This window comes from Scyliorhinus canicula, chromosome 15 (assembly GCF_902713615.1).
Source record: "Scyliorhinus canicula chromosome 15, sScyCan1.1, whole genome shotgun sequence".
Lineage (NCBI taxonomy): Eukaryota > Metazoa > Chordata > Chondrichthyes > Carcharhiniformes > Scyliorhinidae > Scyliorhinus > Scyliorhinus canicula.
This window is the reverse complement of record NC_052160.1, coordinates 46,475,221-46,496,422: the sequence shown is the minus strand read 5'-3', so window position 1 is coordinate 46,496,422 and position 21,202 is coordinate 46,475,221. Positions and strand designations below refer to the sequence as shown.

General features: G+C 44.7%; 1 protein-coding gene across 3 annotated transcripts in view; it reads right to left on the bottom strand.

Annotated features, from left to right (window-relative positions):
* mad1l1 (mitotic arrest deficient 1 like 1) overlaps positions 1–21,202 on the bottom strand; it is a 1,113,232-nt gene that overhangs the window by 1,067,882 nt on the left and 24,148 nt on the right. For all 3 annotated transcript variants that reach the window (XM_038819492.1, XM_038819491.1, XM_038819493.1), the window contains exon 9: positions 18,978–19,039. In XM_038819492.1, the coding sequence (XP_038675420.1) occupies positions 18,978–19,039 (62 nt within the window). The remainder of the gene's footprint in view (positions 1–18,977; positions 19,040–21,202) is intronic.

Genomic DNA, 21,202 nt, shown 5'->3' with positions numbered 1-21,202 from the left:
TTGCCTGGATGAGTGCAGCTCCAACAAAACTTCTTAAGGGAAACTAGGGAAGGACAATAAATGCTGGCCCAGCCAGCAGCACCCACGTTCCGTAAACCAATAAGAAAAAAATGCAAGATAAATTAATTCATCTAAATATAATAAATGCAAACCTCAAATCCACTTAGGAGAATAAAATTAAGTTGACCATTCAAACAAATAAACAAACTTCTATATATTTTCAATTGAAAGTATAAAGTGCTGTTTTTGCTGTATTTTATCTTAGCTATAAGGAAACCCTTCTTACGGTCTTGATTCAAATATGTTCCCGTGACAACTGACTGGCTTGTTTACTTCAATTTTTTATATAAAGAAAGCCTAGCATTTGAATATGTCTATTTTCTGCCTTACTGTTAGACATCTTTGCCTTGAGCAATTCTTGAGAAGCAAAACAAGATGTTTGTGTAAAAAGCAAGTGCATGGTGTCAATTGAAGCATAGCTCCCTCTCAACGGTAAAGCCTGTTCTCAAGTCCTTTGCTGGTGTAGGTGCATGTGAAATTGATATGTATGCCATTCTCAGTTGATTTGTTAGTTAAAATAGTCCTCTCCATGTATTTGAAGATAGCCCAGACCAACACAACGTAGTTCACTTAGATTTTTCTCAACACTTTGCTAATAGACCATCCAAGATCATAGACACTTTATTTGCAGAATTATAAAGCAGTGCTCAATCTTCAATGCAGCTTTCAGGTTAACCCCATTAAAACTGTGTCTTTGAGAAATTAACTACATCTGGAAAATAACTGCAGTAGCACATGGTTTGTTGGAAGGTGTGTTGATTGGATTGGCAATTTTCACTTGCATTCTCAACATTGAATCAGACGTGAAACAAGTACCATTGTCTATTGTGATGAATGGAGGATTTTAGGAATAAAGCCCATGTGTGTTATATGCAGGGAAGCACTGGAAAATGAAAGATTAAAACCTTCAAAACTTCAAATGCATTTCAAGACTAGGCATGGCGAGTTCGAGGACAAACCTTTTGATTTTTTTCAAAGAATGCAGCAAGAATAATCAGCTGAAGTCCTTAGCGGAAATGTAACATTGAAGGACAAAGTAAGTGAGATCGCGAGGACCAAACAGGCTCACCTGTCGCATTAAAGATAAGGGAAAATGGTGGGTCGCAAAGTTTGGGCAGCTTGGGTCGCTAAGGTCAGGTGATTGGCAAAATGGGTACTGGGAAAAAAAGTTTGAGAAACACTACCAGATCAATTGTTAAATTTAAAACTAAAATTGATAAAGAGTTTTGTTCAAAGGGATTAAGGGATATGAGGCAAAGTAAGTGTATGTATGGTGTTAGGTCACAGACCAACCATTGTCTCACTGTATGATAGAATAGACCCCAGGAGCTAAATGGCCTGCTTTGCTCCTGTTACAGAAACATGCCATTTTGTAGGCCATTTGGTCCAATGGGTCTTCTATGCAAACAAATTACCATAATTAGTATACTGCATGTATTATCCTCAACCGATCTTCTCAGTTCCATGGGCAAATTGCAAAGTTTTCAAACAGGCAAGGAAGATGATGAAATCAAATCAGGATAAAGTACAAGTTACATGATACTGTCTTTTCTATTATAATCTTAAACCACAGCATACAGAACAACCAAACCCACTCAAATGCTGAGGTGAAGATAGAGTGCCTGACTAAACAAAGAAGCCATCATTTTCACTGGCACTCTTCAAAAGCACTTTGTAACTTAAGCGGAAAGAATACTACAATTTTGCTTCATGATTATGATAACACTGGCATCTTGCAGTGATTAATTCTAAGGCTTAGGCCATGACTTATGTGCAAGTTTTAGTTAGTAGGTGGGAGGGGAGAAAAGGGTTGAGGGAGAAGCATAATTTGGAAGGCACACACTGATCAAATCCTGATCAATAAGATGCAAAGCCCAAGGATCTTAAAGTACTGTTGCTCCTTAGGAGTCAAAGAAACCTAACAGATCATTACGCATCTATGTCACAGATAATTAATTAGATAAAGCCATTATTGAAGAAAAGTCTGTTGTGTTGTTGATGCCAATTCAAGAATCAATGACACTAACAATTCAGGCTTGCAGTGAGTTCAGCTTCCATCATCCAAATGATTTGAAGTAACAACAAAGTAATTTACACTTATTGAGCACCTTAAGATACCTTTAAAACACCCCAAAGTATTTTGATACAAACTTACAAATATGGTGAACAGGAAAAGATCAAGAGGTCCATATTGCCTACCCCAAAAGGTTGCGATGCCACATGCATTACAATACAGTCATGTCCTACCTATTATATTCATAACTTTTAAGGCACAAACTCTCTTCAATAGACACCAAATTTTCAAAAATATGAAACATGGAATAATGGACACTACTATCTCAAAATGGCAGCCAGAAAGTCAGATGACCACTGTTTGTGGTTTCTAGACAGAAGAGCATTAACCCATGTCTGAATATGCTTCTGGAAAGTCATTAAAACATAAATGACAACAGGTGGAGGACCCTTCCTTGAAAAGACATTAAAAATGTGAGACCCCTACGACGCTGAGGACCCGGTTCAATCCCGGCACCAGGCCACTGTCCATGTGGAGTTTGCTCATTCTCCCAGTGTCTGCATGGGTCATACCCCCACAACCCAAAGATGTGCAGGTTAGGTGGATTGGCCACACTAAATTGCCCCTTAATTGGAAAACAAAATTGAGTGCTCTAAATTTATAAAAAGAAAAGGCGAGACCACCTATAGAATTTACAGCCCCCATTGTCTGACTATGTACAGAAACTCAAACACAATAGCCCTCCATACTCAGTGTCTGCAATCTCAAAACTTTAAAAAAAAGACGTATGAAGGAACAGTTTATTACCAGCAGGTATGAACAGCCATTCTTCCCCCATTGTGTAGCAATATTTTCTAACTTCGAATCAGTTGTTTGGACAATAGCAGTATTAATCATGTGATCATATGTTCAAAAATGACTTCAGGCTAGGGCAGCACGGTGGCGCAATGGTTAGCACTGCTGCCTCACAGCGCCAAGGTCCCAGGTTCAATCCCGGCTCTGGGTTACTGTCCTTGTGGAGTTTGCACATTCTCCCCATGTTTGTGTGGGTTTTGCCCCCACAAACGAAAGATGTGCAGGGTAGGTGGATTGGCCACACTAAATTGTCCCGTAATTGGAAAAAATGAATTGGGTACACTAAATTTATATTTTGGTTTTTTTAAAAAGGAGGGGGAAAAAATGATTTCAGACAATACATTCTAAGGACCAGCAAGGGTAAGTCAGTCTGGAAATCAACAGGACACAAGAGGGACCATCTTCCAAAAAGGAGGGAAGGAACCCTGCCAATAAACCAATCAACTCAAGCACTGAGTGAAGAGCTAATTTGTATTGGCCTGCAAAGATTCACCAGGTTGACATCTCATTTTTAAGCGTGCCTGGTGCTGGTCGTGGCTTGTCCTCCTGCACTCTTATTGAATCAGGTTGATCACCTGGCTTGGTGGTAATGGTACAGTGAGGGATATGCCAGGCCATTAGATTACAGATTGTGGTGGACTACAATTCTGTCTGTGCTGATGGCCCGCAGTCTTGAGTTGCTAGATTTATTTAAAATCTATTCCATTTGGCAAAGTGCAGTGCCACACAACATGATGTGGAGCACCCTCAATGCAAAGATTGGATTTGGTCTTCACAAGAACTGTGCATTGTCACTCCTAACAGTACTGTCACGGACAGATGCATCTGTGGCAGACAGGTTGGTGAGTTTTTCCCTCTTGTTGGTTCCCTCATCACCTGCCGCAGACCCTAGCAGCTATGGCCTTTAGGACTCAGCCAACACAGTCAGTGGTGGCTCTACCAAACCAGTCCTGGTGATGAACATTGAAGTTCCACACCCAGAGTGCATGCTGCACCCATGCCACCTTCAGTGCTTCCTCAAAGTGATGTTCAATATGGGGGAATACTCGCTGAGGACCCGGGTTCGATCCCGGCCCCGGGTCACTGTCCAGTGTGGAGTTTGCACATTCTCCTAGTATCTGTCTGGGTCTCACCCCCACAACCCAAAAATGTAGGTGGATTGGCCACGCTAAATTGCCTCTTAATTGGGGAAAAAAAAGGAATTAGGTGATATAATATTTTTTTTATGTTTTAAAAAATAAGAACTTTCCAGAATCAAGAGGGCTGAGTTTGCCATTGTCATTTCTGGTCGATCCTGGGTTGTCCGTCCAGTTTTGTTCCTAATCGACATCTTTTTAGCAGTTTGATACAACTGAGTGGCTTGCTTGGCCATTTCAGTGGGCATTTAAGAGTCAACTACATTGGTTGTGGGTCTCGTCATATGTAGACCAGGTAAGGATGGTAGATTTCCTTCATTAGGCCATCAGTGAACCAGATGTGCATTTATGATAATCACTTTTAATTCCCGCTTTTTATTGAAGTCAAATTCCACCACCTGGATTTCCAGTGGCAGCATGTGGAATAGAGGTTATGCAGGATGAACTCCGCATCTTCATGTGGTTGGTCTAATCCAGTTTAAGGTGGTGTACATTGCTTCTTTTCCCGGCGGTAAAAGACAGGTGTGAAAGGTGTTCTGGTTGACCGGCCAATCACACACATATGCTCTGGTCTTGCCCCAAACTGGTAAGCTTTTGGGTCTCCTTCTTCAGCACCTTGTCACCGATTCGGAATATCAATCTGGAGCCTTGCCCTCTGGTGGCCATTTTTGTCGTGTAGGACACACCGGGGCTTCAGTGAAGACCGATGTCGTTGCCTTCGCCTCGCTGATTGCCCGGAGGAGAATTCTGCTAGGGTGGAGGTCTTTGCCTCCGCCCAGCGCCTTGTTATGGTGGTGTAACCTGATGGAATTCTTGTACCTGGAGAAGCTCAGGTTTGGAGGTCGGTTGACAGGTTCGACTGGAGCTAGCTGCCAAAAATCCACCTGGTTCACTCATTTCCTTCAGGGAAGGAATTCTGCCACTCTTACCTGGTCTGGCAGACATTTGACTCCAGATCCACAGCAATGTGGTTGACTCTTAAATGCCTACTGAAATGGCCTAGCAATCCACCCAGTTCATGGGACAATTAGGGATGGGCAATAAATGCTGGCCCAGCCAGTAATACCCACATCCCCAAAACGAAGAAAAAAATACCCTGCATATGGGAAAGACTACAAAATATCTTGTGAGCAACACTCAGCATCCAGATGGGCCATATGTGGCTCCCGGGCTACAGGTTGCCCACCACTGAACTAAACGTATTTGAGAAGCTAGATTTTTAAAAATGAGTCAAAGAAATAAAAGGATATGTTGATACCATTATGTAAAGTAGGATGGGACATGTGGAGCATAAACACATAGGCCCGTTTCTATGCTGTAAATTATACATAATATATCTGGTGAAAAAGATCACTTTCAGCCTGCCAAGTTTCAGGCTTTGGTTGTTTGGTACCAGTGAAGTGAAATGTAAACTGTTTTTGTGCCGGGTCATTATTTGGGTTTGCTATGAAGCATCTCATGCACAACCGGTTTCTCTTTGCAAATTGTCTCAGGTCTGTGTCTCAGCTGTCAAATACCCAACTTTTTTCCGCCAAACAGCCCTTTTATGTAATGTATAATAAACAGAAAATGCTGGAAACATTCAGCAAATCTGGCAGCATCTGTGGAGGTGGAAACAGTTAAAATGTCCTGTTAATCAGAACTAAGAAAAGTTAGGAATGTTGGTTTTGAGCAAGTGAAAGGGTAAGATGGGAAGAACAAAAGGGAAGATGTATGATAGGGTGGAGGGCAGGGGAGATTAAATGACAAACAGTTTTGTGGTACTAAGACAGAGGGAGTATAAGGATACACATAAAGAAGCAAAAGAAGTGTCTTGCTGAGGAGCAAATGGCAGGTTAACAGTCATTCAAACACAAAGTAAAGGGATTAAGAAATGAACAAGAAAAAAAACAAATCAGCAAAGAAACACAAAACAAAATGAGGACAGAAGTTATGATCAAACGTTGTTGAACTTAATGTTGAGTCCAAAAGGATGGAAGTTCCCATTCAAAAGATGAGCTACTGTTGAGCTCCATTGGAGCTTTGCAGCAGGTCAAGACCAGAAAAGTCAGAATGGGAGCAAGGTAGAGAATTGAAACAACAGCCATGTAACATTACCTGCCCTCTCTTCAGTTTTTCCCAGATTTGCTGAGGATTTACAGCATCAGCACTTTTTGCTTTTATTTTTAATATTTATATATACACACCTTATATTTTTGAACCCCTAAAGCTTATGAGTCAGTTCAGATCTATGCTAAACTGTAAAACTGAATGCAATAAATCTGGCATTATGTGAGTTTGCCCTATTCCTCTGCTAGAGAGTGGAAAAATAATTATCCAAGGCTTTATCAACTACTATCTGGGAACTTCCCAAATGTTTGAGAATAAAATTGAAGCTTGGTTCTTATGGCTGCATTGTCTACTAGTCCATCTGTAATTAAAACTCACTGTACAAGTTGAGCAAGGTTACAGAGTCTGCATGTACCCCAGGAAATGAGGCAAAATTGGAAATAGGAAAGGGCACAGTTGCAAACTTTTGAAGGAATACTGGCAACCCGTGGGATTGTAGTACAACAGGAGTTCAGCAGGGCAAGGGTTAATGTAGGACTGTATCGCCCATCGTATGGATTGATGGTAGACAGTGTGTAGAGTCTGGAACCAAAAGAGAAAATGCTGAAAAATCTCAGAAGATCTGGCAACATCTGTAGGGAGAAAAAAAGGGCTAACATTTCAAGTCCAGATTACCCTTTGTCAAAGCTAAAAGACATAGAAAGTGGGGGAACGAAAGAGGAGTCATAGCCCCGGAAACCAAAGGAAAAAAAGAGTGCTAATAGCCACAGAAACCAAGAGGAAAGAGTGCTAATGGCAGTCTTAAGAGAGAACAAAAGGTGTGAAAGGCCAAACAGTAGAGAAACTAAAATCAGAGGGTAAGCTGTGACAGATGTAGATGCGGGAGGAGGGGGACATGGGTGAGAGAGAGGGGAAGGAGGGAAGCAATGGGGTGAAAAGGTAAGGAAAGGGGGGTAAGATGGGGGGGGGGATATATTATATATATATATATATATATATATATATATAAAAGAAAGACAAAGTAGAAATAAATGGCAAAAGACAGTTAAATAAAATGGAATTAAAACAAAGGGGTCGAGGTGGCGTAGAGCTAATTATCTGAAGTTATTGAATTTGATGTTGAGACCAGAAGGCTGTAGCGTACCCAACCGAAAGATGAGATGCGGTTCCTCCAGTTTGCATTGAGCTTCACTGGAACTTTGAAGCAGGCCAAGGACAGACATGTGGGCATGGGAGCAGGGTCTTGTGTTAAAATGGCAAGCAACAGGAAGGTCAGGGTCCTGAATGCGCACAGACCAAAGGTGCTCAGCAAAGTGATCACCAGTCTGCGTTTGGTCTCTCCGATATAGAGGAGACCACATTGAGAGCAGCGAATGCAATAGACCAAATTGAAGGAGGTGCAAGTGAAACGCTGCTTAACCTTGAATGAGTGTTTTGGGCCTGAGATGTTAAGCACGGAAGAGGCAAGGGGGCAGATGTTACACCTTCTGTGATTGCATGGGAAGATGCCATGGGTGATGGGAGAGGTGTTGGGGATGGTGGAGTGGACTAGATTATCTCGGAGGGAACGGTCTCTGCGGAATGCTGACAGGGGGGAATCAAAGGGAAGATCGGTTTAGTGGTGGCATCACGCTGGAGTTGGCGAAAATGGCGGAGAATTATGCTTTGCATACGGAAGCTGGTGAGGTGAAATGTGAGAACGAGGGTGACTCTATCTTTGTTCTGGGAGGGAGGGGAGTGGCGCGGGAGATGGACCACACACTGATGAGAGCCTGGTCAACAATTGTAGGTGGGAAACCACAGTTGAGGAAGAAGGAACACACTTTCGAAGTACCACTTTGGAAAGGTTTCAGATTTCAGCATCCGCCGTAATTTGCTTTCATCCCGTGTAGAGTCTGGATATGTATATGCTTATTGGTTACCAATAAATGCTTAAATGTTTAACCATACAACCCTCCAGATCTCTCAGGTGAGACACCAAGCAACCTTACAACAGGATTTGATCACTCAATGGTATGTAGCACAAGAACTTCTGAAAATGCTGAATACCAGAATTGAGAGAGATAAGGGCAGAGGGAAGAGATGAACAAAACATTCTTTATGCAGAGGAAAAAGTACAAACTATGTACAAATATTGTAGAATACCTCAAATACATTATCCATTAAGCTCAGGCACAGGTCAAAATCCCATTGCAATTCTGTTGGATAGATAGTACATATCACTCATCAGAATCAGATATAGGCCAAAAGCCTCGCGTGGATATTGTCAGGCATCTATTACACATCATCCATCAATCACTGGAATGGACTTAAACCGCATTGGGATATTGATGCTCATGTATAACACATCATCCATCAGACCAATGTGGAAGCTAAATTCCAATGAGATACCAATCAGACAACATAATGGTGGAAGCACAGTGCTGCATAAGGACCACCCTTTAACTACTTTACTGCAGGCATAGACAAAACAGAGGCTATAAGAATGAAAAATAATTCAAATAAAAATTGCAACTTAACCATGGAACTTGAATTTCAGCTCTGCCCCTCCCCAAGTTCTTCCTTTGACATACAGGACAAATGAAAATAAAAATTCAATTGCATTTTACAAGGGCCTGAAACTGTTTTTTGTATTTTGCTAATGTTGATGGCCTCCAACCTTAACTAATCTGGTGAATTAATCCTGCAGTTGGCTGTGCGAGACTTGCTCAATGCGAGCTTCTATCAAGCTTTTGACCAACATTAAAGTAACTGATCATTTTCCAATAGAGGTAAATAAACAGATTTTTTTAGGCATTCTATTGTACAACATCTAAAATGCATTATATACAAAGCCTATGCACTCAAGCTATGCATGTGCTCCAAATTTAATAAATATTGTTTCAGAAGTAGCTGCAATTAAAGTTTTCTCTAATTTAAATGATCAATTACACTACATATACTATATTAAAGTTAGGCAATAAACAGAAATTTATACATAAAATGCGAATGATCCAAGAGCAAGACGTCTGTAGCTAAACAGGGCTGGAGCTACACTTGCTCTACCACAATGACAACATTGCCCCCTGCTGTCTCAGATTAGCAATACAGCGGATCTTGCTGAAATCTAGACATACTTGTTGGAACTGAATAATGAGGAAATTTCAGGTGATTTGTGAACCAGCCTGTCCTTATCCATCCCATTCTATTCCAAAGCCAACTCTACACACTTAAACCCACTCACATCTATTCTGCTGCAGAAGCCCTCATCGACACATGCAGCATCTCAAGGGACGAGTCTCTCAAACTATCTTTCCAACCGCTGACAGACAAATTTTTGCTCAACCATAATTCTGCAGTCCAAGATCTCACCAACACAAATGCCACATACCCATACTTTCCCACTGCACTGGCTCCCTGTCTCCTTGCAAATCAATTTTTTTTTAAATATTTTTATTCAAGGCTTTTTACATACATATACAAAATATCAGAACACATCAACCTAAACAAAACCACAGATCCCCAACCTCCCCTGATACCGACATCGCACCATATCCTGCCTTCCGAATATTTACCCCCCCCCCCCCCAACCACCCAACCTTGCTGGCCCCTCAGTCCCTCTTGAAGGAATCAATGAACAGTTTCCACCTCCAGGTGAACCCCGGCACTGACTCCCGCAAAGCAAATTTGATTTTCTCCGAATTCAGGAATTTTGCCAGGTCACTCACCCACGCCCCTGCCTTCGGCAGCTCAGAGACCCGGCAACATAACAAAACCCGTCTCCGGGGTATCAGGGAGGCAAAGGCCAATATATTGGTCTCTCTCCCCCCTGGACTCAAGGGTATTCCAACACATCAAATGTCGCCACCTCCGGAGTCAGGGCCACCCCACACCCAGAACCTTGGACATAACATCCCAGGACCCCTGCCAGAATCCACTCAGTCTTGGACACACCCAGAACATGTGGACATGATTCGTGGGCCCCCCCACTCACTGGCCAGACCCGTCTTCCACCACCGCAAAGAACCTGCTCATCCTCACCGCCATCACGTGGGCCCTATGCACCGCTTTAAACTGGATGAGGCTTAACATTGCACACGACGAGGGGGCGTTCACCCTCCGCTCACATCCCTGCCCGCACCTCACACTTACGCTTGATCTCCTCCACTGGAGCACCCTCCCTCTCTATCAATTCCTTGTATGTATCAGACACCCTCCACTCCCCTATTTCACCCTCCGACAACAGCTTATCCTGCAACACCGGAAGCGGCAGACCCAGGAGGAACGGCACTTCTGCCCTCTCAAAATCCCTCACCTGCAGATAGCTAAAGCCATTCCCTTTGGGCAACTGATACAATTCCTCCAGCCCTGCAAATTTGCCCTCTATAAACAAGTCCCTAAAATATTCGATCTCCACCTGCCGCCATCCCAGAAATATCGCATCCAACCAGCACAAATCTATGGTTGTCCGATATCGGCACCCACAACGAAATGCCCTCCAGACCAAACTGTTGCCTGCACTGCCTCCACACCCTTAACACCGACACCACCACTGGGTTCACAGAGTATCTGGCCGGCGAGAATGGCAGTGGTGCCAACAACAGAACCCTCAAACTCGTTCCGCTACATGACGCCACCTCCATCCACTCCCATACTAACCTCTCCTCGACAGCCTATTTCCTCAATCGTAATATTTGCCACCCAATAATAATTTAGCAAATTTGGCAATGCCAGCAGCCCATCCCTCCCTCCCCCCCTCTTCCCTGCAAGTGGAGCCCGTCTTTCCCTTAATAGCCCCTTCTGCAGCACCACAGGGTACCTCTAATCCAACCCCCCCCCCCAATCCCATCTATCAGCCTTGCTCTTTCCTCCCGCTCCACCCTCCCAGAGCACCCAAATCAAAATAAATTCCCCCCCTGACTACTGCCTTGAATGCCCCCCACAGCGTGGTGGCTATAACCTCTCCCGTGTCATTCAACTCCACACCCTCTCATCCGCCAATAGCCTCACATCTAACCTCCACTGCGGTCGTTGGGCATCTCTCTGAACCACCCACAAATCCACCCCATGTGGCGTGTGGTTCGAAACCACAATTGCAGAATACTCCAAGTCGGCCAACCCCGGCAGCGGTGCTTTGTCGATCACAAAAAAGTTGATCCACCGGCGACACCCTTGATATCTTAGGACTCGACCAACCCATACCCGGGTCCTGGGCCCTATTGAAAACATCTTTCATAATCAGCCGATGCATGTCCAGATCCCCAACACCCGCCTCATAAAGTCCATGTCGGTCCAATTTAGAGTGTACACATTCACCAGGACGACCAGCATTCCCTCCAATTTCCCACTGACCATCACATACCTACTCCCCGGATCAGCCAATGCTCTCCACCTCAAAAGCCACCCTCTTATTCACCAACACCGCCAATCCCTCGTTTTCATGTCCAGCCCCGAGTGCCCAGAGTGGAAACCTGTGTTGTACGTTTCTTTTACTTTGTCTTTTCTGTGGCTCTGTTCCAATTATGGCAATCAGTGAATTTGCCCTTCTTTCTATGTTATCTATGTCCGAATGCTTAGAGTCGCCAGGTATCAAATGAAACTACCACAAGTTTCAACCGGCTATCGATCAAAGAGCCAAACACCAGTTAGTTAGTTCAAGGTAAAGAGTACTTTATTTACACACAATTAGTCACGCAACATAAACATTATTAGTTAACTACACCTACCGACTAAGACAACCTGTACTTAACTTTGGGCACCCGGCTTAGGTCAGGAAACAGTGGCCGCTGTTCGCTTCTGGATCTATCGGGTTCAAATGAGTAACTGCTGCTCAGCTGGGCTCATCCGTCTGGTAGCGAGCGTTGAACTTGGACTTGCTTCTGGTGTTGCTGCACTTGGCGATGGCCGTGACCGGGGTACCAGGACCAAGGGAAAGCGAACGTATGGCAAACTCTTCTTCTTATACGAGGGGGGGCAGGCGGGCGTTCACGCTCTTTTGGGTGGTCCTTCAATTTAGGCCTTACTAATTGGGTGATCCCTGATCACTCTGTTCGATTCCTTAGCCAATAAGTGGACGGGGTTCTGGATGGCTGGGCATGTCCCAAGCGGTCATTGACCCCATTGTTTGCGTTTCCCTTGATCAGGGAGTGGCGCCAAAATGTCTGGGACTGTTCCGGTTAATTGAGTACCAGTCCTTTCTTTTGGTGAAGATGGGTTATCAAATGCTAATCGGACCCATTAAAGTGCTAATTGGACGGAGTTTCGATACCGTCTGCACTTCTTGCTGACAAATATGCATTTCAGGCTCTGAGCATGCCCGAGTCTTGGCTTGTCCATTTTAACCGCTAGGCTTTGCGAGTTTCTCTGTACCTAGTTGGAAGTGGCCATCCCGGACGGCTACACCTGCCCCATCCATCCCTTCCTCAGCTTTGTTTGATGCCCCAGCGTCAGGTGCATCTCCTGTAAAAACATGTCCACCTTTAGACTCGTCAGATGCATGAACTTACGGGACTACTTAACCGGCCAGCCATACTTATGCCAGACATTCTAGACCCGCCCAGCTCTCCCTTCCCAACTGCGCCTCACCAACCACACCCATTTCAGCAATCCCCCCACCACCACCAACCTGCAAACAAAAAAACAACCCATTTTGCACCCCACCCTTCCTCCTGGCAACCCCCCACTTCACTCCCGTTAACTAGCCTTCCCAGTTAACATGATGGCCCCACGCCCAAGGCCTCCGACTTCCCCTCACACCTCCAAGCCACCCTCCCCACCAATCCTCCCAACAAACAAAGTAAAAAAAAGCACACTCCTATCACCGCTCCCCCATCGAAATCCACCTAGTTTGCTTCACAATGCATACAAAGCTCCTCTCCAAAGTTTAATGTCCTCACACTCCTCCCTCTGGTGAGTCAAATAAAATTCCTGCTTTTGGTGTGTCACCTACAAGCGGGCAGAGTACAAAACCCCGAACTTCACCCCCTTCTCAAAGGAGGGCTGCTTTTACCCGGCTCTCCATTTAGCCAGCTCCACGCCCAGATCCTGGTAAATCGATCAGCTCACTTCCTTCCCAGGTGGATTTCGTGGTCTGCCTTGCCCACTTCAGAATTTTTTCTTTATCAAAAAAAACGATGCAGTCTCACCACCATCGCCCTGTGATCCCCCACCTTCAGCCTCCTCCTCAGTGCCCTGTGCGCCCGATCCACCTCTAGGGGATGGTCGATCCACCTCTAGGAGACCCCCCCCCCCCCCAATCAACCTCTCCGGCATACTCGCCACATACTTGGCGGCCTCCGCTCCCTCAATGTCTTCAGGCATCTCGACAATCCTCAAATTCTGCCTCCTGGAGCGGTTCTCAAGGTCCTCCAATTTCTCTCAGTCTCTTCTGACTGTTCAACACCATCCCCAGCACCGACTCCAACAAGGCAGGCCACTACTCTACCTTCTGGATTGGCAGGACCTGAGCCTCCTGCCTCTGCTCCACTCGTTCATAGTGCAGGAGGCCATTCAGCCCACATCGAGTCTGCACCAGCCCTTCAATCGCCATCACCCCCCCCCTCCCCCAAATACCCCGAGCGACTCCTCCACCTTGACCACATCCTCCAAAGCCTCTTTCCTCTGCTGATGGAGTGTATTATTCAAAACCTCCACCAGCTGCTCTGTCGACCACTGGGTGGGCAGTACTGCCCCCTTGCCCTTTACCGCCATCTTCACCTGTGCCGCACCACAAAAACATTCCTGCTCCACCTGCTCTCTCTTTCTCGTGGCACTTCTTGTCTTCTGATCCATACACCAACATCACCAGAGAAGTATTACCTTCCCTGGGCACTCATTCACCTTTTGCCCTCAAAGACCACACCATTTGGGTGGGGAAGGACAGAAAGAAATCTACCTTGAGCGGGAGCCACCAAACGTGCAACCACTCACTCCACAGCCGCCACCTGAGGTCCTCCAGCAAATCAATTTCATTCCGGTCCACGGGCTGGTGCCACCCCATTATGGAAAGCTTCCTGCATGTTCCAGGCTGCAGATTCATTATCTGGGCCCCACTTGGCTCTGCCTCACAATCAGTGGGAGCCCTACAGGCAATATGCTCATGCCCTCTGAAATTCCTTTCCAGAATCACAACCATACTAAATCCTTTCCCTATTCTGGTGCTCAGTGATATCACTTTCGCTTCGAAATCAGAAGACCACTTTTGTGACTTGAGCATAAAATCTAAGCACATTCCTGTGCAGTGTCGTACTGAGGTGGTAGCAAACTGCCAGAGAGGCCACTTTTCAAATGAAAAGTTAATGAAAAATCCATCTGCCCTCTCAAGCAAATGTAAAAGATCACACAGCACTATTTTGAAGGGAAGGAGAGTTCTCCCCAGTGTTTTAACCAATATTTAGCCCTCAACCACCGTCATTAAAAATAAATTATCCAGTTGTTACCTCATTACTGCTGGTGGAAGATTGCTGTGCACAAAGTGTCTGGCCATTTCCTACAGCATACCAGTGACAACGCTTCAATTGTAGATCATTGGTTGTAAAGTGCTTTATAATAATCTTTATTGTCACAAGTAGGCTTACATTAACACTACATGAAGTTACTGTGAAAAGCACCTAGTCACCACATTCCGGCGCCTGTTCGGGTTCACAGAGGGAGAATTCAGAATGTCCAAATTACCTATTAGCATGTCTTTTATGACTTGTCGGAAGAAACCAGAGCACCAGGAGGAAACCCACGCAGACACGGAAGGGGTGCATAGACGATTCACCAGAATGTTGCCAGGGATGGAACATTAAGTATTAAAAAGAGAGGTTGGATAGGCTTAGGTTGTTTTCTATGGAGCAGAGAAGACAGAGAGGTGACCTGATTGAGGTGTCCAAGATTATGAGGGGCATGGACAGGGTGGATAGGGAGCAGCTGTTACCCTTAGTTCAAGGATCAGTTACAAGGGGACACATGCCTCACATCCTTTACAAAGTACCTGGATGAATACTTGGCATGCCATAACATTCAAGACTATGGACCAAGTGGGATTAGGTGAGCAGGTCAGGGCCTTTCATGCGTCGGTGCACAATCGATGGACCGAAGGGCCTCTTCTGCACTGCAGTATTCTGAGAGTCTGGTTACACTAAGAATCTGAGGGAATACTGCTGATAAATGACCATCATTTAGCAGAAATTGACCAAGCTTCATTCAATTGTCTGGACAGGAACATGGACTCATGGTGCACAGGTTTAGCACAAATATAGCATTTTTAAAAAGGTTAAGTTCTCCATTTATGATGAATTATGGTACCCACAGAAATGCAAATAAATGTCCCTCAAGAACACACAAAGTCACAACATTGCCAATAGCTAAGTTATTTGCTTTGAACACAGCAAAACTTTTCCAACATTTGCCCCATTAATTCTTTCTTTTTTAATTGGTGATGGGGAAAATGCCATCAAAGCTTTTCATCATGCACTCATCAGGGTAGATTAACAAGAACACTAATTGTAAAATGAAACATCAATTTATACTGCATGAGAAGACTGTACTGATTAGTTGGCAAGTAGACGGTGTTGGTAGAGATGTTGCCATGGAGAATGCACCAGGGACCAGTTAAATTCCAAGCTCCTGTTTAAATTCAAACCAGATTCGTCACGGCATTGCCATGGGAAATGAACCAGGAAACGGTTGTCCCCCAAGTTTTTGTTTTGTTTAAAAAAGTGCAATGCATCAACAAACTCTTTCTGTCTATGAAGGATAGAGGGAATATATGTAGCTTCCAGCATGCATTAGTGAGCCACACTGCAAGCACAACTGATTGTCATTATAATTCTTGGAACAATAAGGATTCTTCAGCAAGTGCTTTCCAATCTCAGAATCACATCTAATGTCAGACACTATGTTGTGAGTTTTGGCAGCACAGGCTGGTTGGGTATGGAGAGTATTTTACCTCTTGTGAACAGCCAGAGGGACAGGCTGTTTGATACAATCCACACGTTTTTGGACATACAGCCTACATGGCTGGCACCACACCAGCACCACAATTCATATTCCACAATACTAATTTGTGTGATAGGCAGAATATTATGATGACTTGGCAGCAGCTTTGTGCTATCACACGCGTTGCTATTATATAGCAACATCAACGGCTAGCTTCACCTATTTATTTTTTTGTCCTCAAAAGTGTCTAATCTACCTCAGATTAATCTGGAAGGCATCTTAAACTACAGAGGTTTGACAAATACCTAATAGTAGGTTATGTCTTTCATTTCAAAGTCATTACAAACAGACTATTTGTAAACTGGAAAAATAACACGGAAGTTGCACACATGAAGAAAACTGAATATTAAAACCACCACCAGAGTTCAGCCATATCCAAAATACAAAGCAAATAACATCTTAACTGACATAAATTTAATTTAAAAGTTCAGATTGATTAGCTCTTTTGAAGAACTACTCAACTCACTGAATCATAGAATTTACAGTGCAGAAGGAGGCCATTCGGCCCATCGTGTCTGCACCGGCTCTTGGAAAGAGCACCCTACCCAAGGTCCACACCTCCACCCTATCCCCATAAGCCAGTAACCCCACCCAACACCAAGGGCAATTTTGGACACTATGGGCAATTTAGCATGGCCAATCCACCTAACCCGCACATCTTTGGATTGTGGGAGGAAACTGGAGCACCCGGGAGGAAACCCACGCACACACGGGGAGAATGTGCAGATTTCACACAGATTTGACCCAAGCCGAGAATCGAACCTGGGACCCTGGAGCTGTGAAGCAATTGTGCTATCCACAATGCTACCGTGCTAGACATGTGTTTATAAGCACTGGAACTCAATTACCAGAGTCACATGGCACCCAAAAGAATTAATTAAAAATGTTATTGCCATGCTAATAACAAAATATATCTCCAATCTAGGACATAAAATACCTCACCAATTTCCTTTCCCGTTGCTTTAACACTGGAGTTCTGCCCTTCCCTTAATGTCCTAGTTTCTTCTCATTCTTGACTGGGATAACAAATTCAGCTAATTACTACTTCCCAACGTGTCTAGTTCTGTTTCCTACTCTTTTCAATCTTTGTTATGTCCTGCATTATTGGTACTGGCATCTCATGCAAATATTAAACCGGATCTGAGTAGTTTCCCACAAAGACAATCCTCCCCTTCCTGGTTTTTAATAGCCCCATTTTGTGAAGCAGACCACTCACAAGTAATAAAGTTGTAGATAGTTTATGGTCATCTTTAAATCACAGGGGCAGAACTTTGGCACAGTGGTTAGCACTGCTGCCTCAGGGCGCCAAGGACCAGGGTTTGATCCCGGTCCTGGGTCACTGTCCATTTGGAGTTTGCACATTCTCCATGTGTCTGCGTGTGTCTCATCCCCACAACCCAAAGATATGCAGGGTAGATGGATTGGCCATGCTAAATTGCCCTTTATTGCAAAAAAAAACTGGGTACTTTAAATTTAAGAGAATAAAATCCTTAAATCGCAATAAATGTATTATAAAGGAAATCCAAATCCTATCATCTATGTAGCTGGCACATCCATTGGTTGAATGATTATAAATTAACAATATTTCAGGGATATGGGGAAACGGCAGGGGAATGGAACTAAGTTATAATGCTAGTTTGAAGAGCCAGTGCAGACACAATGGCCAAATGGTCTCCTTGTAGGGGCAGCAGGGTAGCATGGTGGTTAGCATAAATGCTTCACAGCTCCAGGGTCCCAGGTTCGATTCCCGGCTGGGTCACTGTCTGTGTGGAGTCTGCACGTCCTCCCCCGTGTGCGTGGGTTTCCTCCGGGTGCTCCGGTTTCCTCCCACAGTCCAAAGATGTGCGGGTTAGGTGGATTGGCCATGCTAAATTGCCCGTAGTGTGCTAATAAAAGTAAGGTTAAGGGGGGGTTGTTGGGTTACGGGTACAGGGTGGATACGTGGGTTTGAGTAGGGTGATCATGGCTCGGCACAACATTGAGGGCCGAAGGGCCTGTTCTGTGCTGTACTGTTCTATGTTCTATGTAACAATTCTGTGATTAGCTTCCATTCCCAGTCTAAACTGCAACAAAGTGATCAGATGGATGAAGGTCTGACTTTCAAGAAAAAACTATTGATAAATAAACATGGTTAGAGATTTAAAAGGAAGCAAACGCTGGAAAATTTGAAAATAAAATCCAAGACATTGGAAGTGCACATCTTAACAGACTCTGCAAAAGAAAAGGTTTTGCTCCAGAAACACTGCCTTTCCTCGTGGAGGCTGGTGGACCCGTTGCCCATTCCCAACATTTTCTGTTCTTATTTTCATGTGTTTTTTCAGCTGACAGTGTCAGAAAGGGTCACTGGTGAGTGATTATAGTGAGATGCAACATAACCTTATCAAGACAGTTTGTATAATCAGATGGTCTTGAAATCTAACATTGACTTTACATTTTGCATCAGGAAGATGTCAAGTCTCAAATATGAGCATGCAATAGAATAAGCGGACACTGTACTATGTAATCTGTTCAGTCCCATTTATTTTAAATATAAATTTAGAGTACCAAATTTTTTTTTCCAATTAAGGGGCAAGTTTAGTGTGGCCAATCCACCTACCCTGCACATCTTTTGGGTTGTGGGGGTGAGACCCACGCAGACAACTCCACACAGACAGTGAGCTGGGGCCGGGTTTGAACCCGGGTCCTCAGCGTCGTGAGGCAGCAATGCTAACCACAGCACCACCATGCAGCCCTGTTCAGTCCCATTTAATCCAGGTGGAAAGCGCAGTGGTGAATTCATATCGGAGAGGTACAGCACAAGTAGGAAGCAGATAGACTGAAAGTAGTAAACTGCTATGAATGCAATTGGCTGCCTTCTTTTGAAAATAAGGAGAAATTACATTTTTTCTACAGAATCGTACCGAATGTTTAGTCCCGATGTTTGTTCCACATTCTCCCAACTTTGCAACTTTGCCAGCAATTTCTAAAATAAGAAAAATAATATAATAATATAATAAGTAACATAATCTGAACAATAATTCCTGAACTAGAAGACTTCACATTAAGTTGACAAGTGTAATAGAATTGTAGAGAGGTCTTTTGATCCATCATAGTGAACCAACTCGCCAACAGTTTTCCAACAAGACTCAATCACTTCTTCAAATACCATCAGCCTCATTTGCTCCTGTACATTTCGGACCCTGTGGAGGGAATGGGGAGGTTCTGCGGATCCGAAGGGATTTTGGTAGTTTTTCAGGGTACAAACTGAACATGGGAAAGAGCGAGTCGTTTGTGATCCAGTCCAAGGGGCAGGAGGAGAGACTAAGGATGAATGGTGGGTTCCAGAGCGGGCAGAGGGCAGGCATCAGAAGGATGGGAGATCTGTTCATAGACGGAAGCTTTCCCAATTTGAAGGAGCTAGAGGACAAATTTAATCTGCCGCCAGGAAACGCCTTTAAATATCTGCAACTACGAGCCTTCCTGAAAAGACAGGTAGTAGCCTTTCCGACGCTGCCGCCACAGAGGATACAGGACAGGGTGGTCTCTGGCACCTGGGTCGGGGAGGGGAAGGTGTCGGATATCTACCAGGAACTACAGGAGGCGGAGGAAACCCCAGTGGAGGAGCTCAAGGGCAAGTGGGAGGAGGAGCTAGGTGAGGAGTTGGAAGCGGGTCTGTGGGCAGAGGTGCTGGGCAGGGTAATTCCTCCCCATCATGTGCCAGGCTCAGTCTAATTCAATTTAAGGTGGTCCACAGGGCACACATGACGGCAGCGAGAATGAGCAAGTTTTTTGGGGTAGAAGACAGTTGTATGAGGTGCAAGGGCAGTCCTGCAAACCATGTCCACATGTTTTGGGCATGCCCGAAGCTTAAAGTTCAGGCAAAGGTTGGCGAGGGCAATGTCCAAGGTGCTTAACAATGGGTGGTGCAAAGTCCAGAGATAGCGATCTTTGGAGTGTCAGAAGACCCAGGTGTTCAGGGGGCGAAAGAGGCTGACATCTTGGCGTTTGCCTCCCGAGTAGCCCGGAGACGGATTTTATTAATCTGGAAGGACGCATAGCCCCCGAGTGTAGAGACTTGGGTTAACGACATGGCTGGGTTTCTCAGCCTCGCGAAAATAAAGTTTGCCTTATTTTGCCTTATCTACGCTAGGGTTCTCTCGGAGGTGGCAGCCGTTCGTCGACTTTCTCGGGGAAAATTAAAATGTCAGCAGCAGCAGCAATCTGTGGGGGTGGGGGGTTGAGTGCTTCATTGGGATGGTGTCGGAAGACTGAGTTGCGTGGGGTAATGTCTATTTAATTGTTATTGTATATTCTCTTTTTGTACTATGTTAATGTTCACTTTAGTTTGTTTTGTTAGTATTGTTACTACTGTTTTATTATGAAAAATTCAGTAAAATCTTAATAAAAATACTTTTTTTAAAAAATATATCATCAACCTCCTTTTTTAAAGTTGATAGGAAATATGATGCATAATTTTTTTCTTGTAAGCCAGGGGACTTCTGGTGGTGACAAGTAGGAGGAAGTCACACGTTTCCTGCCCGAGGCTCGATTTTCTGAAACTTAATGCCCTGTCCCAGGGACACTTTTTAAACGAACAGGTTCAGGAAGACATAAGGAGGGAGGAGGGATGTCTAAAACCCAGAAGGCGGCCGCCGGGAATAAGGGGGCAAGTGAAGGTTCGCCATCGAGCAAAAGGGTCAGCCCAGCAGCAGGAAAGATGGTGGAGGCTGGGTCGCTGGGTGGGACTCGCCGTTCACAGCAGAAAAGATGGCCGTGGAATTCGAAAAACAGTTTTCTGTTTTTGAATCTGTTCGTGCATGTTCTCAGACTTCTGTAGCTCCTGCCTGATGGAAGAAGTTGGAAGAGTGAGTAAGCCGGGTGGGAGAAGTCTCGGATTATGCTGCCCGCTTTCCCCAAGCAGCGGGAGGTGTAGATGGAGTCAATGGATGGGAGGCAGGTTCCCGTGATGCACTGGGCGGTGTTCACGACTCTTGAAGTTTCTTGTGGTCCTGGGCCAAGCAGTTGCCATACCAGGCTGTGATGCAGCCAGATAAGATGCTTTCTATTCCTTCGTTTCCTGAGGAAGTATAGGTGCTGTTGTGCTTTCTTGGTGGTAGCATCGACGTGGGTGGATCAGGACAGATTT